The sequence below is a fragment of the Halichoerus grypus genome, chromosome 8 (genome assembly GCF_964656455.1).
Source record: "Halichoerus grypus chromosome 8, mHalGry1.hap1.1, whole genome shotgun sequence".
NCBI classification, from domain to species: Eukaryota; Metazoa; Chordata; class Mammalia; order Carnivora; family Phocidae; genus Halichoerus; species Halichoerus grypus.
Genome location: NC_135719.1, coordinates 63,156,237 through 63,173,263, shown reverse-complemented (window position 1 = coordinate 63,173,263; position 17,027 = coordinate 63,156,237). Strand labels below are relative to the sequence as shown.

Genomic DNA, 17,027 nt, shown 5'->3' with positions numbered 1-17,027 from the left:
TAGGATCAATTGTACATACAGTTTTGTATCTTGTTTTTTCACTTGATAGTGAATAATTTCCTATGAGTAAATTGTCTTAGAATCTGAGTTCTAATAGCAGTAACATTTTTAACGGAGGTAGCTTAATTTTTAAAATGTTTCCTGTTATTAGACATTTGTTTCCTATTTTCTGCTATGATAGATAATGCTGCTGTACGTGTGTGTGTGTGTGTGTGTGTGTGTGTACATATATAAGTAATTGTGCTTATCTGCAGGATACATTTTTATAAATAGAATTGCCAGCATAAGCATTTTCAGTGGTCCTTTCTGGTGGGTCACAGTGGAAAGAATGTGGCCCGGGGATCAGACATCCTGATTGCGACTCCGCTTCTCCAGTTTCTGGATGTGTGACCTCAGGCATGTGAGTTCAGTCTGCTGTCTGTTAAACAGGGGTCATGCTGCCACCCCCCCAGTGCCCTGAGAACTCCGTGAGACAGTGCCTCCAAAGGGCCAGACGTGTAGCGAGTGCCCAACACACGTTACCTCCCCTCCCTGTGGAATGAGTTCGTTTGCACGCACGTGTGTGCACACGTCTGGGTGTGCAGAATGAAGGGAAGAAAGTGTGCTCCTGACACTGTGTCCCGTATCAAGAAAAAAGTAAAACTGACTTGAAAAGAGACAAATGTAGACTATGAAGGTTTCTTTCGGTGAAAGAGAGACCTATTTAAAGTCTAAGGTGTTGATAATGAAGCTAGACATGGAAGTCCTCAATGACTATTTTTCTTTGCACTGGGTTGTCCAGTAAATATTTCTAATTGTTGCCCGTCCCCTTTCTTCCTAAGTGCTCATCTTCAAACCCTACCAGCGGGCAAAGCACGTGTACAGCGAGGCTGCGCGGGTGCTCCGCTTTAAGAAGATATGTGAGGAAGCACCTGACAACACGGTCCAGCTGCTGGGGGAGTTAATGAACCAGAGCCACGCGAGCTGCCGGGACCTGTGCGAGTGCAGCTGCCCCGAGCTGGACCAGCTGGTGGACATCTGTCGGTGAGGCTGAGAGAGCAGCAGGGCGGCGGCAGGGCGACGCTGCCAAGGAAACTGTCTAAATGGATGAAAACAATGCAATATTTTCATAACCCTCTAAGTGAAAGGAGACCCTGCCTCACTTCCTGAGGTGTTGTATACAGAGCTAAACTTGTTCCCTCCTCAGTATCTGAGGGAGAAAGATTGGAGATCTGACTCCAGAGCTTTATGAGGCTCCAGGTGTGGAATCAGTTCTTCCCATCTTTCCGTTTTGGGATGACTCGGTAGATTTTGGGGAGCTTTGCTTAGACGGGGACGCTGCTGTTACTTTCTCACCATGTTTTCATCAGTGGTATCCACTACAGCGGTGCCCTGCCAGCATCTTCTATTTGGTATCCTACGTTTGGTAGCTTTACTCAAAAGAAAGGAGAAAACAGAAAGAGGGCCTCAAACCTGATTGGAGTGTATTCGGGGGCAGGGGAGGTTGCTGAAGGAGTTACTCGGAAAGCCGGCATCCTCTGCCGTCCAGATTTAGGTTAGGCAAGTTGGAGAAGTAAGGATTTGACGAAAGCCTGTTTTATAACTGGTTGGTTGAGACAGAAATGTAAAGAGGAAAACTCTTTCACAAAGCCTGACAACAGTTTCCTTATAATTGTTAGAGAAGGGGGGTAATGGATACAGTAGCATGGTCACTTTACCCAGAAGGGATCTCACTGACCTTGGGAAAACTGAAAGGGAAATTGGGAGAACTCTCAAATGGCTAGATGTTATTTCCACTGTGAGAAGATGTTACAGAACTGCCTGCAATTAGTCATGAAAATATAATTAACCACTTGGCGCCTATGGCTTGCCTCACTCATTGCTACACTCCCAGCTTGAAAAGTATAAATCAACTAGCTCCAGTGATCACAAATGGCATGTATAACCCAACTTGTAGAGAGATTTGAACATAGCATTGATGAGGATCCTTCTCTTGACGTCAGAGTTTGCTCACTAATTGCCAAAAAGCCTTCCGGAGCTTGTTCCATTAAAAGTGCTCTTTTCTGAAAGTATCAAGGGCCCAGTAAATGGAAGGGACAAATATTGTTCAGTTCTGGAAATCAGAGGAAGTGGGATGATTTGTGCAGAAATCAGGAAGAAGTGTCTTTGCCTGGAAGGTAGTGGGATAGTTTGAATCCCACATGAAAGGCAGTGAAGGGGCATTTGCCAGCCTCCTGGACTTCGCTAAAGAACTTTCTCTTCCTGGGATGGCCAATCAGCTCTTGCTCTTTTGGAGTCTACATTCTCATGGGGAAAGAGGGAGGGGACAATTAAAAATAAATCGAGTGGTAGTAATAAGTGCTATGGAAAAAAAGCAGAGAAGGGATAGAAGGCACCAAGGTTGGGTGGATAATCTTTCTAGGAATTGGCTGAAGAAGGCTTCCCTGAGGAGATGATGTTTGAGCAGAGACCTGAAGGAAGTGAAGAAAGGAGAACGGCAAGTGCATAGGCCCTGAGGTGGGGACGTGGCTGCCACGTGTGAGGAACAGCTAGCAAAGCAGTCAGGTTGGAGGGCAGTCAAGAGCGAGAGAGTGGCAGGTGATGAAGGAAGAGAGGTTGTGGGGGAGGCATACAACGTGGGCCTCATGGGCCATCGCAAGGACTCTGGCTTTGGGTGGAAAAAGGTGGTAGTGGAAGCGCTGCAGGATCTGGTGCCAGATGTGCCTCGAAGGAAGATGCAAAACATCACCCTGGTGAAAGACAGGAATCGAGAGGACTGCTGGGCTTTTTGCCTGAGAAATTTTCCTCGTTCCTCTAAAAGCCTCATTTTGAGAAGCCCGATTTCACAGTTTGGGTTCGGGATTATCTCGTAGTACCGTAAGGTAGGGGAGTAGGAAGGAGCCTGTGAGATCCGAGAAGGCACTGAGAGGTGAAGTGATTTCAACCATATCATGAGTCAGTGTGAAGCCGAGCTCCCGACCCAGTGTTTTTGCCACACCTCTTTCTCTTCCCTTGGGTTTACCAAGATATGGAATGTGGGTCATTTTTTTTTTTTTTAACCTATTTTCCTCTCCTGGCTTTAAAGCTTTAATAATGGAAACTTTGGTTGTTATAGGGTGCGGTGTTTGAACATTGAACAAAACCATGCTGAGCGGGGGAGGCAGTGTGTATGGTAGGAGGCCAACTGCGTTTAAGTGAGGAAGGTTGAGTCCTAGCTCTGCCACTTTTCCTTTTGAGCCCTGTGTCTTTTTCTGTTCTAGCAGTCCATAGGGGTGTGTATGTGTATATATTTTAAAGATTTTATTTATTTGAGAGAGAGAAGAGAGAGAGAGAGAAAGAGAAAGGAGCCCGATGCGGGACTCGATCCCAGGACCCTGGGATCATGACCTGAGCCGAAGGCAGACACTTAACGACTGAGCCACCCAGGCACTCCAGGTCTATATATTTTTAAAAATGTGGTTCCAGTGAAAGATTTAGTGGCTATGTCTTAAAAGGGTTTAGAAGTGCACCTTTTATTTATTATTTCACTTATTTGTTTTTGGAAGCTCCTTTCTTAATAGCTTAATACTTGAATTTAACACTTAAATACTTTATTTCTTAAAATATTTCTGTCTAGCCCATTTTCATCTGCTATATTTTCTGAGGAAAATTCAGTTGTGTCTAGTATAAGGAGCGCCCTCCCCTTTTTATGGTTGTTTTTGTTTGGGAAGTCAATTGCTAAGCATCAAAATTAGTTTCTACCTATTCCATAACCATATAGGGACCAGGTTTCCCATATTGAAAGGTTACCTTTGGGCATGTTGTAAATATTGGCCAGAATAGTTGTCAGGTCCTTAAACTTCTTATATAATTATTTTTTTCTTTGCTGTCACTGTGACCAGAAGATATTCTTCAAATGTTCCTGTTGGTTGCCAGTTACTAAAAGGTCCTAAGTGGCAACGAACCTCAGAGGACAGCCCCCCAGGAACTCTCACTGATGCCATTCTTCCCTTGAGCAAGCAAAAGCTTTTCAATTGGGTATTTGTGTCCTATGTGACACCGAAGTCTAAACCCCACTTTCAAGAGCTCTGACACACACTTTTTTGTCTGTGGACATAAGGAGGAAGAGGGAGGAATGCAGAAGAATGAAAAAGATAGTGGTGATATGGGGTGGCTAAAACTGGGAGAGAAGATGTGTAATAGAGAGTAGTAGATGGTAAAAGTGTGGAAAGGTTCAATGAAAAATGAGACATTCTTAAGCTCTGGTTGCTCCTGAAGCTTCATGACTGTTCACTGGGCCGGGGAGCTGAGGTGTGGGTTGTGCTGGGAAGGGCCCTGACAAGGCCTGGGGTGCCGGTACATAAACCCAACTTCTGGGAGGTTAGTATTTTGTTTAAGAATCATGATCATCTCCACAATTCCCTGTCCCTTTAAAAATGTTAACAACCAAAATAATAATAAAAATAATAATGATAAATAAAATAAAATAAAATAAAATAAAAATGTTAACACCAATGGGGAAGGTGTGACTAAGACTGGGCAGCCTGAGAAGGTTGGTTGCCTTTTGGGAGACAGAAGAGGACAGAGGAAAGCTGAAATGGGTACAAGGAGGAGCAAGGCCAGAGATAATCTTTACTTCCTGATCCACTTTAGAATTCCTTTATTTTTCCTGAAGGCCTGCTTGGAAACTATGTGCATGAAAAGACAACTAACTGATTGAGCTAATGAAGGATTTCAATGCGTAGATACCTAGGGCACTACATACAAGCTAAAATCTTTTTTTAAGTTTAATTTTTAAAAAGTTTATATTAAATTCCAACTATTGAACATACAGTGTAATATTAGTTTCAGATGTGCAATATAGTGATTCAACACTCGAATACATCACCCTGTGCTCATCACAGCAAGTGCCCTCCTTCATCCTCATCAACTGTTTAACCCACCTCCCTTGCCGCCCTCCCCTCTGGTAACCATCAGTTTGTTCTCTATAGTAAGAGTCTGTTTCTTGGTTTGCCTCTCTCTCTCTCTCTCTCACGTTTTTTCCCTTTGCTCATTTGTTTTGTTCCTTAAATTCCACATAGGAGTGAAATCACATGGTATTTGTCTTTCTCTGACTGACTTATTTCACTTAGCATTATACACTCTAGCTCCATCCATGTCCCGTTGCAAATGGCAGGATTTCATTCTTTTTTATGGCTGAGTAATAGTCCATTCTGTGTGTGTGTGTGTGTGTGTGTGTGTGTGTGTATACACATACATACTACATCTTCTTTATCCATTCATCAATCGATGGACACATGGGCTATTTCCATAACTTGGCTATTGTAAATAATAACTATTGTAAACAATAAAAAAAATAACTGCTATAAATATTGGGGTGCATGCATCCCTTTGAATTAGTGTTTTTGTATCCTGTGGGTGAATACCTAGTAGTGTGGATTGCTGGATTGTAGTTCTATTTTTAACCTTTTGAGGACCCTCCATACTGTTTTCCGCAGTGGCTGCACCAGTTTGCATTCCTACCAACAGTGCAAGAGGGTTCCGCTTTCTCCACATCCTCACCAACACCTGTCATACAAGCTGAAATCTTAATGTGATCTGAGCTAGACTACATTCAAAAGGCATCTCTAGGTAGCTAGCCTATAAGGATACTGTGTAAGAAGCTACTATGTGACCCAAGTGGAGAGAAGAGGGGGAAAAAGAAAGGATATTTTTTTTCAGTTGAGGCTTTTACTGTTCTTTAAGAGAAAATCAGTTTAGCATTCAAAGAAAGGAAACTACATTTATGCAGTTAGACTGTTTACTATTTTTATTAAATTAATGTTAGAAGACCTCAATTATGTGAAAGTATAATGATGAAAGGAAAAGATGAAGCTTGTCCAATTATAAAATAACTCTATTAAATGAACAAAATGTAAATTTTAAGACACAGCTAAATTGTGAAGTAGGATTCATTGAGAAACACAGAACAGTTCTGAAACCAAGTCAGTTATATCATTCGTTATCAGTTTTCTTGGTTATACTTAAGAAAAAAATAGCTAATGCCTTTTATTTCTGTTTTGACACTTGGTGAAATTAGAGACCTCATTGCTGCATCATTGTCCAAGCTATTAAGGAAGATGAATGACAAATGTTAATAGACTAACAAAGAATCCAAAAGTTAATTTGCTGTCTTCCTCAGAAGTCTTTTCAAACTTTATTCCACAGCTCTGCTGCTCAGCCTCTTGCACCCATTCTCCTGACCATGTCAGGGAAGAATGCAGTGTAAACTCATATTTGTATGTTCCCTTTCTCATGATCTTGAGGTTAATCTTCACACTCTTACATATAAAGGGAGAGCCCCATTTCAGCTGCACTTAGGGGCTCACTTCTCTTTGGGCCTGTCTTCTACTTACTGTCCTCTCCATCACCCACCCCCACCCGTATTATATACATGCCATTTGTAGGAACCAACTCAATGGGTCTTCCATTGCCTTTAGTGGCTTACATTGCTCAGATAGACTTACAGAGTTATGTTTTCTTGTACTTTCTCATTTGAACAGTATTTGAAGTTTGTGGTCTCTTGAATCTAAAACAATCTGAAAGTGTTTCCAACATGGCTGCAAAAATCATAGAAATTGTTCTGGAAGGTCTGTTTCCCTGAGATTGTAGCCAGAAGATTCTAGGCTTTAAAGCAGGAGCTAGAAGTCTTTCCACATATAGAATACATTACTAACAGCTTATATTTATATATAATATACATATGTGAGCTGCCTCACATGTAACTTAAAATTGTTTTCTGTGCCTCAGAAAATTCTATTTTAAAATTTAGCTATTTCTTTAAAAATATATTTTGTTCAGGGGCGCCTGGGTGGCTCAGTTGGTTAAGCATCTGCCTTTGGCTTGGGTCATGATCCCAGAGTCCTGGGATCGAGTCCCACATCAGGCTCCCTGCTCAGTGGGGAGCCTGCTTCTCCCTTTCCCTCTGCCTGCCACTCCCCCCTGCTTGTGTTCTCTCTTCTCTCTCTTGCAAAAATAAATAAAATCTTTAAAAATATATATATTTTGTTCATTCAAAAGAGATATTTTATAATTGTTTGGACATGGTCTCTTTATTATTATACTTTGTTTCACATAATTGAAGTTTTCTAACCTTAATTAAATAACAAAATAAACAGCCTGAATTTATATTTTGATATTTTAGAACAAATATAATAATAATCCAACAAGGATTTATTAGAAGCTACCAAATGTTTGGAATTGTGCTGGGCTGGGGTTAGAGAGATATAACCTGTCTCTAAATTCAAAATATTTGGAAATAATTATATATATAAATATTTTGAAATAAATAAAATTGAATTGAAATATAATACAATTCCTTGCTTCTTTCCTTTGTATTTTATAGCAGAGTTGGGTCTTACTGGATCTCCCTCCACCCCCATACCTTTTTCTGTACCTTGTATCTTAGTAAGTGCTTTATGGTCCAAACAGTTCGTTTAGAGTAGGACATTTTCGTCAGGCTATATTAGGTGCCTGGAAAATTAGTTATATGGATGTACTTTTCAGTGATAAAAGGATCAAAGGGAACATTCTTTATAATCTCATCTCTCATCTGCCCTAGCCGTTGTTTTGTTTCATAGATCACACTTATGATAAGGCAGAGGCTGCTTTTGTTGTTTTGACTAACCCTTCCACATTATTTCCCATCTGGTCACCACAAAAAAGTGGTTTTTGGGGGATTCTAGGGCTTTGGTTTTCATAAGTCTTGTATTTTGCTTCTCTGATGTGCAAGACCTCAAGGATCTGTATTTTTAATGTCTTAACTGTTCTCACAGGAAAAATACGGCTCACCCACTCTTCTTTCTTAATATGAAGCTTATACTGGTCTCCTAACTTCTGGATTTCTCCCTGAATTTCTTTCTTTTTTTTTTTTAAAGATTTTATTTATTTATTTGACAGAGAGAGGCACAGCGAGAGAGGGAACACAAGCAGGGGGAGTGGGAGAGGGAGAAGCAGGCCTTCCACCGAGCAGGGAGCCCGATGCGGGACTCGACCCCAGGACCCTGAGATCATGACCTGAGCCAAAGGACGCTTAATGACTGAGCCACCCAGGTGCCCCTCTCCCTGAATTTCTATGGCATATGCCAAAGGGCGTACATATTTTTTTTTTTTTTTTTTAAAGATTTTATTTATTTATTTGAGAGAGAGAGAACACATGAGAGGGGTTAGGGTCAGAGGACGAAGCAGACTCCCTGCCGAGCAGGGAGCCCGATGCGGGACTCGATCCCGGGACTCCAGGATCATGACCTGAGCCGAAGGCAGTCGCTTAACCAACTGAGCCACCCAGGCGCCCGAAAGGGCATACATATTAAGGACCAGTTTGGAACACTGCAGACAGGACCTTTCTTTTTTTTTTTTTTTTTTTTTTTAAGATTTTATTTATTTGAGAGAGAGAGAATGAGAGAGAGCACGAGCGGGAAGAGGGTCAGAGGGAGAAGCAGACCCCCCGCTGAGCAGGGAGCCCGATGTGGGACTCGATCCCGGGACTCCAGGATCATGACCTGAGCTGAAGGCAGTCGCTTAACCAACTGAGCCACCCAGGCGCCCCAGACAGGACCTTTCTGCCCTTTGTCAGTGTATATAGCTGGGCAGGCTGCTGACCAGCTAGTGGGGCAGCCCCCTGATTTGTGACCACAAGTGCCATTGACTCAGGGGCAGAAGGCTATTTATAATAGCATTTATCATTCTCTGTTGGGGAAACTGGAGCCCTGATGATTTCAGATCCTGTGGCTGATGCAGCCTAGTCCATTTCTGTCTGCAGCAGGCAGGGTGGCGACAGAGCACCTCTGGAGACTCAGAAGTGAATATATTTACCCAGAAAGACTTCTAGCTTCTGCTTTCTGGAGACTGGCAGGATACTGAGGAAAATAAGCCCTTTGGCACAATTCCTATGGGTTTTGCAGCCAGTTAGAAACAACACTCAGTTTGCTTCAGGTTCAGTTTTGAAACCACAGCTTTCAGAAACTGTTCAAATGAGAAAGTGTAAAAAAATACGCCTGGAAGTCCATTGAAGACCATAAAGGACCTGGTTGGTTTGAGTCCAGCACGATGGCAGAGCTTGGATCTTAGAGAATCACGTAGGAGGGCACCCTTTTGTTCTCTAGACCATGCCCCGGATGGCTTTGATGCCCTGATGTTAGGGTCTTCCAGAGATGCCTCAGCGACACCTCCTTTTTTATTTCAGCATCTTCCACGGGAAAGATAGTCTGATGTGACTCCATATCACAACTTATTTTTTTTGTTTTGTCTTTCAAATCACTAAGTTGCAGAATGACCCTTTGCCAGCCTGGGAACTCAGAATTATCCTAGAATCTCCTAGAATCCCACAGTCAGAGAAACTTTTCAGCCTGGATGATAGGAGTCCAGGCTCAGTCAGCTACTGGGCTATAAGCTGAATGTCTGAGGGACAGCAGGAGATGAGTAATCTTTATTATTTGAAAGCATCTTGTTTTCTCCCTTAAACATCTATTTTCATTTGAAAAATAAACTTTAATGAATAAAACAGATGATGAATCAACTGAAAAAATCATTGAGGGGAAAATGAATTACTGGTGTGCCATAAATCTGATGTCCTAGAGGAGGGTTAATATTCTATTGATATTTTCCAGGAAGTAAAGTAGCTCATTTAGATGGAAAAAAGGGGACAAAATTGTGCTAAACTAATTATGGAGTTTTTAATCTGCTATGAATTTGGAGTAAATTTTATTAGGAAGAATTGGAAGTACATGTTAACTTTTATTATCAGGATAAATTACATCTTTTAAAGATGAGGGACCCTTGTGCTTTGCGTAGGGCCTCTCACTTTGGTACAGATCTCAGGTTTGAAACTGTGCCTGGTTGATGGTGACTAAAATGACCTCTTTTTGTGTGGTGGTTTAAACAGGGGTTTCCATCCCGATCACAGAGTTTGGCTAATGGTAAATTCTGAGTCCAGTGGTTAGACCAGCTCCCAAAGGTGCAGGGAAGATGCATATGGACCTGTAGAGGCCACTGTCCTTTTTGTGGAAAGGTCTGCATAACTTCCCATTAGAGATTAAACAGACAAACTGATGTAGAGTTTAATAATATGTTCTTTGTGGATAAATTTATTCAGCACAAATCTAGGCTATCTGTTCTAGGGGACGGATTCTTTTATGTGGAATAGCCAAGCCTTAAGAACACACCTTAAACAGCCACTGGAGGAAGTCCTCACTTGTATAAGACTTGCACTTTAAATTTGGATTTGACCTCATTTGGAGCCACCTTCTGATTCATAATGTTGATCATGCCTGTTGCCTCTTCTTGATCACCTGTAAGCTTGCCGTATACAACTGCTTAATTGGTGACTTTATGGGATCAAGACTATATAGTGGGTTATTGTCAGCTCTCACCAAATAGTACTGCTAACTTTTACTGCTTAGAGCCAGAATCATGGCCTAGTTTTAGATACAATTAAATTTCCAATCACCTTCTGAAACACTATAAATTTCTTCATGTCCTAGTGTTTGGCCACACTGAACTACCCTCCCCCTCCCCCACAAAGAAACCCACACATATTCTCTTCTTAGAACTTGAGTAGGCTGTGTGTTCTCTCTACGCACCAGGCAAACCACTCTCATTTTCATTTACAGGTTCTAATGTGTGTTTTTTTTCTCACTGTTTTAGGAAGTTTGGGGCTCAAGGGTCCCGACTCACCGGAGCAGGATGGGGAGGCTGCACGGTATCGCTAGTACCTGCTGACAAGCTGACCAGCTTCCTAGCAAACGTGCACGAGGCTTATTACCAGAGGAGCGACCGAAACGTCACATTTGAGAAGCAGAGTTTGTTTGCTACCAAACCTGGAGGCGGGGCTTTGGTTTTCCTTGAGGCCCAAATAATGTAAAAAATCTCAGAGAAACTATTTAGGGCATTTAGGACTGGCAGAACTTCTTATGCCACAGTGAATTAATCCTCTTTCTGTTTTGTATTATGATGAACGGTTGCTATTATCAAGATGTATTTCCAAAGAAATGGTTGAAAGCTCTCTATGCTTCATAATGATTTTTCCATTTTAAAATATGTTTCTACCAATAAGAGCCAAAATTATGCTTGGACAGATCTCTTAAGGATGATTTACTGAGATTTATTGATTTCAGGATTTTTTAAGATGAATGATAAAAGACATTCGATACTGACCCCATGGATTGGCGTTGAATTAAACATACTGCTACAATTAAAAGGATACAATTGTATTGTACGCCATATTCTTAAACACAGTTCATTTCTGGTTTCTCTTGACTTTCTTCTTCATAGTTGTAGTCTTCTGTTGATGATGATGATGAGAGTGATGCCAGAAACTCTTTCTTGGTTCGAGCTTCAGAACGCTATTAGAATAATACGTTATTAAAGATTCATAAATTTTCCTGGATACTTGAATGTGAAGTTACACCAATTATCAAGATGAGAAGAATCACTTTTTTTTTTTTAAAGCAAAGATGGATTTAGGCTCATTTACTTTTAAAAACTATGTGCTATCACATAAATAATCACTTTCAATTCTTTTGGCCCTGAGCTTTCTCTATCACTTAATAGAGAAACTTAGATAAAAGACGCTTTCCATCTCTATCTCTGTTCACATTGAAATAGAGAATTATTTGGATGATAATTCAGATAATTCAATTTGTTCATTGAATTTACTTTCTTCCCACTCTATGCTAACTTTTCTCAAATGCCACTCTGATCCAAAAGGCATGTTTACTGGTCTGGGAAACCGCACCCAGGCCCTACAACGGTCTGTTGTGTGACTAGCTGCTCTCGTGTGTATATGTTGACCAGTGGAGGATGGGTGTGCAGGCCTGTGGGTAAGAGTAGGTTCTGGGATTGGGTAGGGGTGTTGGTGAGTCCTGTATATATTTATCAAAAGTGGTCAAAAAAAAAAAGTGGCCGGAAGTGTTTGTGGTGATGTGTAATGTGGTGATGGTAAGTGAATGGCTTTCTCGCAAGAGGGCCTTCCTGAATTATAGGAAGATTTAGACCAAAAAACATTTTGCTGATATTATCATATAATTGAGGCAGCAGCAGTCTTATGGTATGAATTATCCAGAAAATTACCACAATTTTGTATTATTCTATGATTGTTTTGCTCATTAATGTACAGCTTAAAGACTGGACATCATCATTTTGAATCTCAGTTTCAGAGAGGCTAAGGCAAAGCTGGTTCTAGTATTTCTCAAAGGACAGCAGTCATATAAAGTACTAGGAAACCCATTCTTCTAAAACAAACTCCTGGTGCATTTTCATTCTTTAAAGAAAGGTAAACACTTGAGATTGAGAAAGCTTAAGTCAAATTTGTTGAAGAATTTTGAGTTTTATAACACCCAATAATCCAAAATCTGAATTGATTTTAAATAATTCTTTGTTTTTGTTTTTTAAAATTTTAAAATTTATTTGTTTGAGAGAGAGTGAGAGAGAGCAAGAGAGACAGCGAGCACAAGCTGGGGTGGGGGTGAGGACAGGAAGAAGGAGAGGGAGAAGTGAGGAATTCTGGGATCCCAGGATCATGACCTGAGTCAAAGGCTGACTCTTAACAGACTGAGCCACCCAGGCACCCCAGATTGTATTTCTTTGTTTTTAAATACCTTTCCATTTTCCACAGAAGATCTGTGGTTGGTACATAATTATTTAAAGATACCTGGATTACTGTAAAAAAAACCCCAAACCCAAAAAACAAAAAATGTGGTACTTTCCGTTGCTTTGCTATTCTATTTAAATTTTTCACCATGAGATTCCTTCTTGCAACAGATGAGTAAAAATTTCCATCGTGCCCTCTGCTTTGGAGGACGCAGTTGTTCTGAGCCAGGGGTCTACTCTCTATTTGTCTCAATGTCTGGCTTGAAGAAAAGAACTGTTTTTCAATTAAATCATCACTGTTATTCTAGAAATTATGAGAGATCTCAAACTTTTCTGGGAAGGTTGGGGCTAGGACAACTGGAAAAAAGCTTCATGAAGAAGGTGGAATTTGAGCGGGCCCTAAAGGATGAGTAGAATTTGAAAGCTGGGGAGTAGGCACTGCAGATAGGTAAGTATATGAGTATGAGCAAACATAGGGTATTCAGAAGGTTCAGTGGGGGTGAGGAGTTTGCCCTGGGATACAGTGGAGAAGATAGGTTATACTGGCTGGAGGTAGCTTTTGAAGAGCTCCAAGTCCAGCATTTAGAGGAGGGGTTACAAACCCAGCAGCCCACGGACCACATCTGGTCTGCAGATACATTTAGTTTGGCCCCCAGAGTATTGACAAATGTGGGGTTCTAATCAGGAATTCTACAGAAGAATCTGGATTCCTGATGGTGGAAGATCTGCTTCTCCGCTGGCCTCCACTCCTGGCGGGGGGCGGGGTGTGTGTGTGTGTGTGTGTGAACTAGAGCTGCGGTATTGCTTTGTTTGGATGAGGCGTGGGCCCTCCGGTGTGCTACAGTTTCCATAACCTGTACTTTCCCCGATACTCAGGCCATGTACCACGTACCCGCTGAGGTCACTTGCCTTCCACCAGCACACTGGCACAGTGGTTTTCTTATATCTCAGAAGTAACTGTACCCATGTCTGTAGTAGTAGTGAAGGGAGACCAAGAAGAATGGGAGAAAGAATTTTTTTGTGTAGAAGTAAAGAATAGTCCTATTTGTTTAATATTAAATACCCAGGTGTTTTACTCCCTTCTCTCACCTTTTGGCTCAGACGGGAATTTGATTAGATTATTTGACCTCTGTTTTTGACATCACAGCAGTAGACAATGAGGATCGTTCTAGAGACATGCTAAAAATAAAAAGCTCTCTCCTGTTTCTGACCTCAGATTTCCCAACCCCCACATTTATTGCACCTTTTTCTCTACATGTTTTTGCCTGCTGGAAGGGAAGAAGAACCTTCAGATTTAACAGAACTGCCCAGAAGTTAAGGAGGAGCATGAGGAGGGGACAGAGAAAACTGGACAGACGGAGCAGTCTCCTTTCTTCTCTTCCTCTCTCTCATTTGAGTCCTGTTTAGAACCTTCTAATTTCTGCAGGGACCACTCATCTAACACGGTCATTAGAATCCAATATATTTTTTACTGAATTATTAACAGAAAATAAAATATGACTTCACACACTGATAATTTTCTATTAGTTTGAAATTTTGACCACATTTGGAGGTTTTCAGTTGCATAAACTGCCCGTGGTCAGAAGCAAGGGATGAGGATAAGTGGGCATGAGGTTGTCACTACTATGAAAAACAGATTATCTTAAATGTACACGTGGATGATTAAATGACAATAGTGTATTCTACCTTGCCACTGTGACTTGGATGTGAAACCATATATTGCTTATTAAATGTTGTCCAGTCCATATAAGAGAAGCTACAGAGAGAATTCTCAATTATCTTCAAAAGGGAAACATACCAGTTTATGGAGGAAATTCTCAAAGTCACTCTTAACTTCGTAAGGTTTTTTGGTAGCCTTTGCCTGGAGTCTAATCAAAAAATTAAAAAAAAAGAAAATCAGTAGCCAAACCAATTGTTTTTATACTGACACCATCTGAGAGCTAACATTTACACAAAATTTAATATGCTGGGCATTTACCAGCAGTTTACATATATTCATTCAATTGTCCTTACAACAGTCTTATCAAGTTGGTACTATTATCCAGTATTATATACTGGATATAGTTTTTATATTATATATAAAAAGGCTCAGGTAGGTTAATTAACCTGCCCACAGTCATACAGCTAGCAAGTAATATAGGATTTGAACCCAAGCAGTGTGACTCGAGCCTTCAATTCAACCACCGGAGTGAAGCATTCTCTTCAGTGAGGAGAGAGTGAGCACAGTATTTGCTGAACTGATTTCGCTTGCCCGGCTCTGGCGCAGACTTTAAGGAGTGTCCATGGGGACAGAAGAGTACACGGGGCTGGCAGGGGAAAGATCTGGGGGGAAAGGGACGGACAAGGCTGGAAGCTCGTGGACGCAGGAATCCAGGAATCTATCCTGATTTTTGTCACCGAGTACTCATTCAAGAAGTATTTAGGAAGGAGTTGGATAGTTGAATTCAGGAGGCAGCAGAAAACTTTCCAGAGATCTGTGGATGAGGGGAGAGGCAGGGGTAGGCAAAAGCTAGGATGGGTAAGAACTGGGGATGAAGGAGAAACATTAGCAAGAGAAACAAAAATGAAAAAAGGACGTATGGCTGGCTATTAATTTCACTGGCAATTTTCAAGTGAGACATTTTAAAATTATTTTTCCTCCATGGGGTTTGTAGGAAGTAAACATTTCGGAAAATTCCAAATATACGTTGCTAAAGCATAAAGTTTAGGTTAGCCTCCCTGCAAGGCCGCCTCTCTCGGTTTCTTTAGCATTTAGTGTCGGGCACCCCTGGGGGCGCAGTAGGCCTAGCTCTTAAGGGCCTCCTGCGTTAGTGCTCTGCCGCCCACAAATGCCCCTCACTCATCTGCTTTATCTCTGCCCATTTTATCTCCTCCACCGGCTTTTCTCCTCACTTAGGATTACCCTCTGGGTCTCTCCTCCCGCTTTTCTCAAATCTGGCTCTCCCAGTCTGGGTCTCTTTCTCATAGTCCTATTTAAACACACTCCAAAATATTCCTGATGCCCTTTCTCGGTAACACCCTCTTAGAATCTCCTTGAGATGCGAGTCATATTCAGATTAACTCTGGTTCATCTCACTTTGTTAAAATCAAGCCATCTTCTGACTCACCCTTTTAATATACAGTGCCCCTCTTGTCTTTTTTAAATAACAGTTTTATTGACATATGTCTCATACCATAAAATTCACCCTTTTAAAGTGTACAATTCAGTGGCTGTAACCACCACCACTACCCAACCCCCATCTCTCTGCTTATCTTTCCTTTCCTCTCCATGAGTATCTCTTTTTTGAAGATTACAGATAGAAACGTGTATGCTGTGCCTATAGATTTAACAGGCATATGAGATTTATATATATGAATATTTTCCCTTTATTTTCTCTAACAATGTCCCATTGCATAAAACATATTTGAGTGCTTCTTGCAAATTGCTCTGACTGTCCTACATTCTTCTGTTACATCCTCAGTGATGAGAAATCCTGTCCCATATAGATTTAATTTGGGGGAACTTGTAAAAGTCACCTGGAACCAGATCTATCTTTCTTTTTCTTTTTCTTTCTTCTTTCTTTCTTTCTTTCTTTTTCTTTCTCTTTCTTTCTCTCTCTCTCTCTTCCTTCCTTCCTTCCTTTCTTTTTTGAGAGAGAGAGTGGGGGGTGGGGGAAATGGAGAGGGGCAGAAGGAGGAGGAGAGAGAGACCAAGCAGGCTCCATGTCCAGCATGGGGCCCGATGTGGGGCTTGATCTCAAGACCCTGAGGATCATGAGCTGAGCTGAAACCAAGAGTCGGACACTTAACCGACTAGAGCCATCCAGGCGCCCCTGCAATCAGATTTTCTAATGCAGGTATTGTGAAGGGGAAATTTGGGTGATATTTGGTAAAAAGTGAGAGAATATTCTAAAGTAATGGAGTGGATTTTCTCCTGTAATGGGAAACTAACTTTTTAATTTTTATTTTATTTATTTTTTAAAATTTTATTTTTAAGTAATCTCTACACCCAATGTGGGGCTCGAACTCACAACCCCAAAATCAAAAGTTGCATGTTTCACTGACTGAGCCAGCCAGGAGCCCAGAAACTAGTTTTTTTTTTTTTTTAAACTGAAGTATAGCATCCGTATAATGTTACATTAGATTCAGGTGTACAACATAGTGATTTGACAGCTCTATAGGAAACTAGCTTTTTAAGTTCCAAAATAGTAATTAGAAGATGAATGGCACACAGCTGTGGTCTTGCAAGGCGCCCGTCTGAAGGGCTGCGCTCATCTGACACATTCTTGTGCATGTGGGTATGCTAGAAGTAGGTTAGTCTCAATACTTTATAGTTTTCCTTTTTATACTCTAATTTGTAAAATAAACAAATTAAATGTGCCCAAAAAATGTTTGTGTGTGTAGGGGCAGAAGGGGAACAAAGAACTAGCCCAAGGGAGACCAGCTAAATAGGTTGTTTTTCT

General features: G+C 41.2%; 2 protein-coding genes across 7 annotated transcripts in view; one reads left to right on the top strand and one right to left on the bottom strand.

Annotated features, from left to right (window-relative positions):
• Nucleotides 1–11,234, top strand: part of GALK2 (galactokinase 2) — a 118,761-nt gene extending 107,527 nt beyond the window's left edge. For all 5 annotated transcript variants that reach the window (XM_036075981.2, XM_078079380.1, XM_078079381.1 and 2 more), the window contains 2 exons: nucleotides 822–1,023; nucleotides 10,642–11,234. In XM_036075981.2, coding sequence (XP_035931874.2) covers nucleotides 822–1,023; nucleotides 10,642–10,858 — 419 coding nt within the window. In that variant the 3' untranslated portion in view covers nucleotides 10,859–11,234. The remainder of the gene's footprint in view (nucleotides 1–821; nucleotides 1,024–10,641) is intronic.
• FAM227B (family with sequence similarity 227 member B) overlaps nucleotides 11,202–17,027 on the bottom strand; it is a 210,149-nt gene continuing 204,323 nt past the window's right edge. For both annotated transcript variants that reach the window (XM_078079389.1, XM_078079388.1), the window contains 2 exons: nucleotides 14,384–14,453; nucleotides 11,202–11,339 (listed from right to left, as the gene is read on the bottom strand). In XM_078079389.1, coding sequence (XP_077935515.1) covers nucleotides 11,223–11,339; nucleotides 14,384–14,453 — 187 coding nt within the window. In that variant the 3' untranslated portion in view covers nucleotides 11,202–11,222. The remainder of the gene's footprint in view (nucleotides 11,340–14,383; nucleotides 14,454–17,027) is intronic.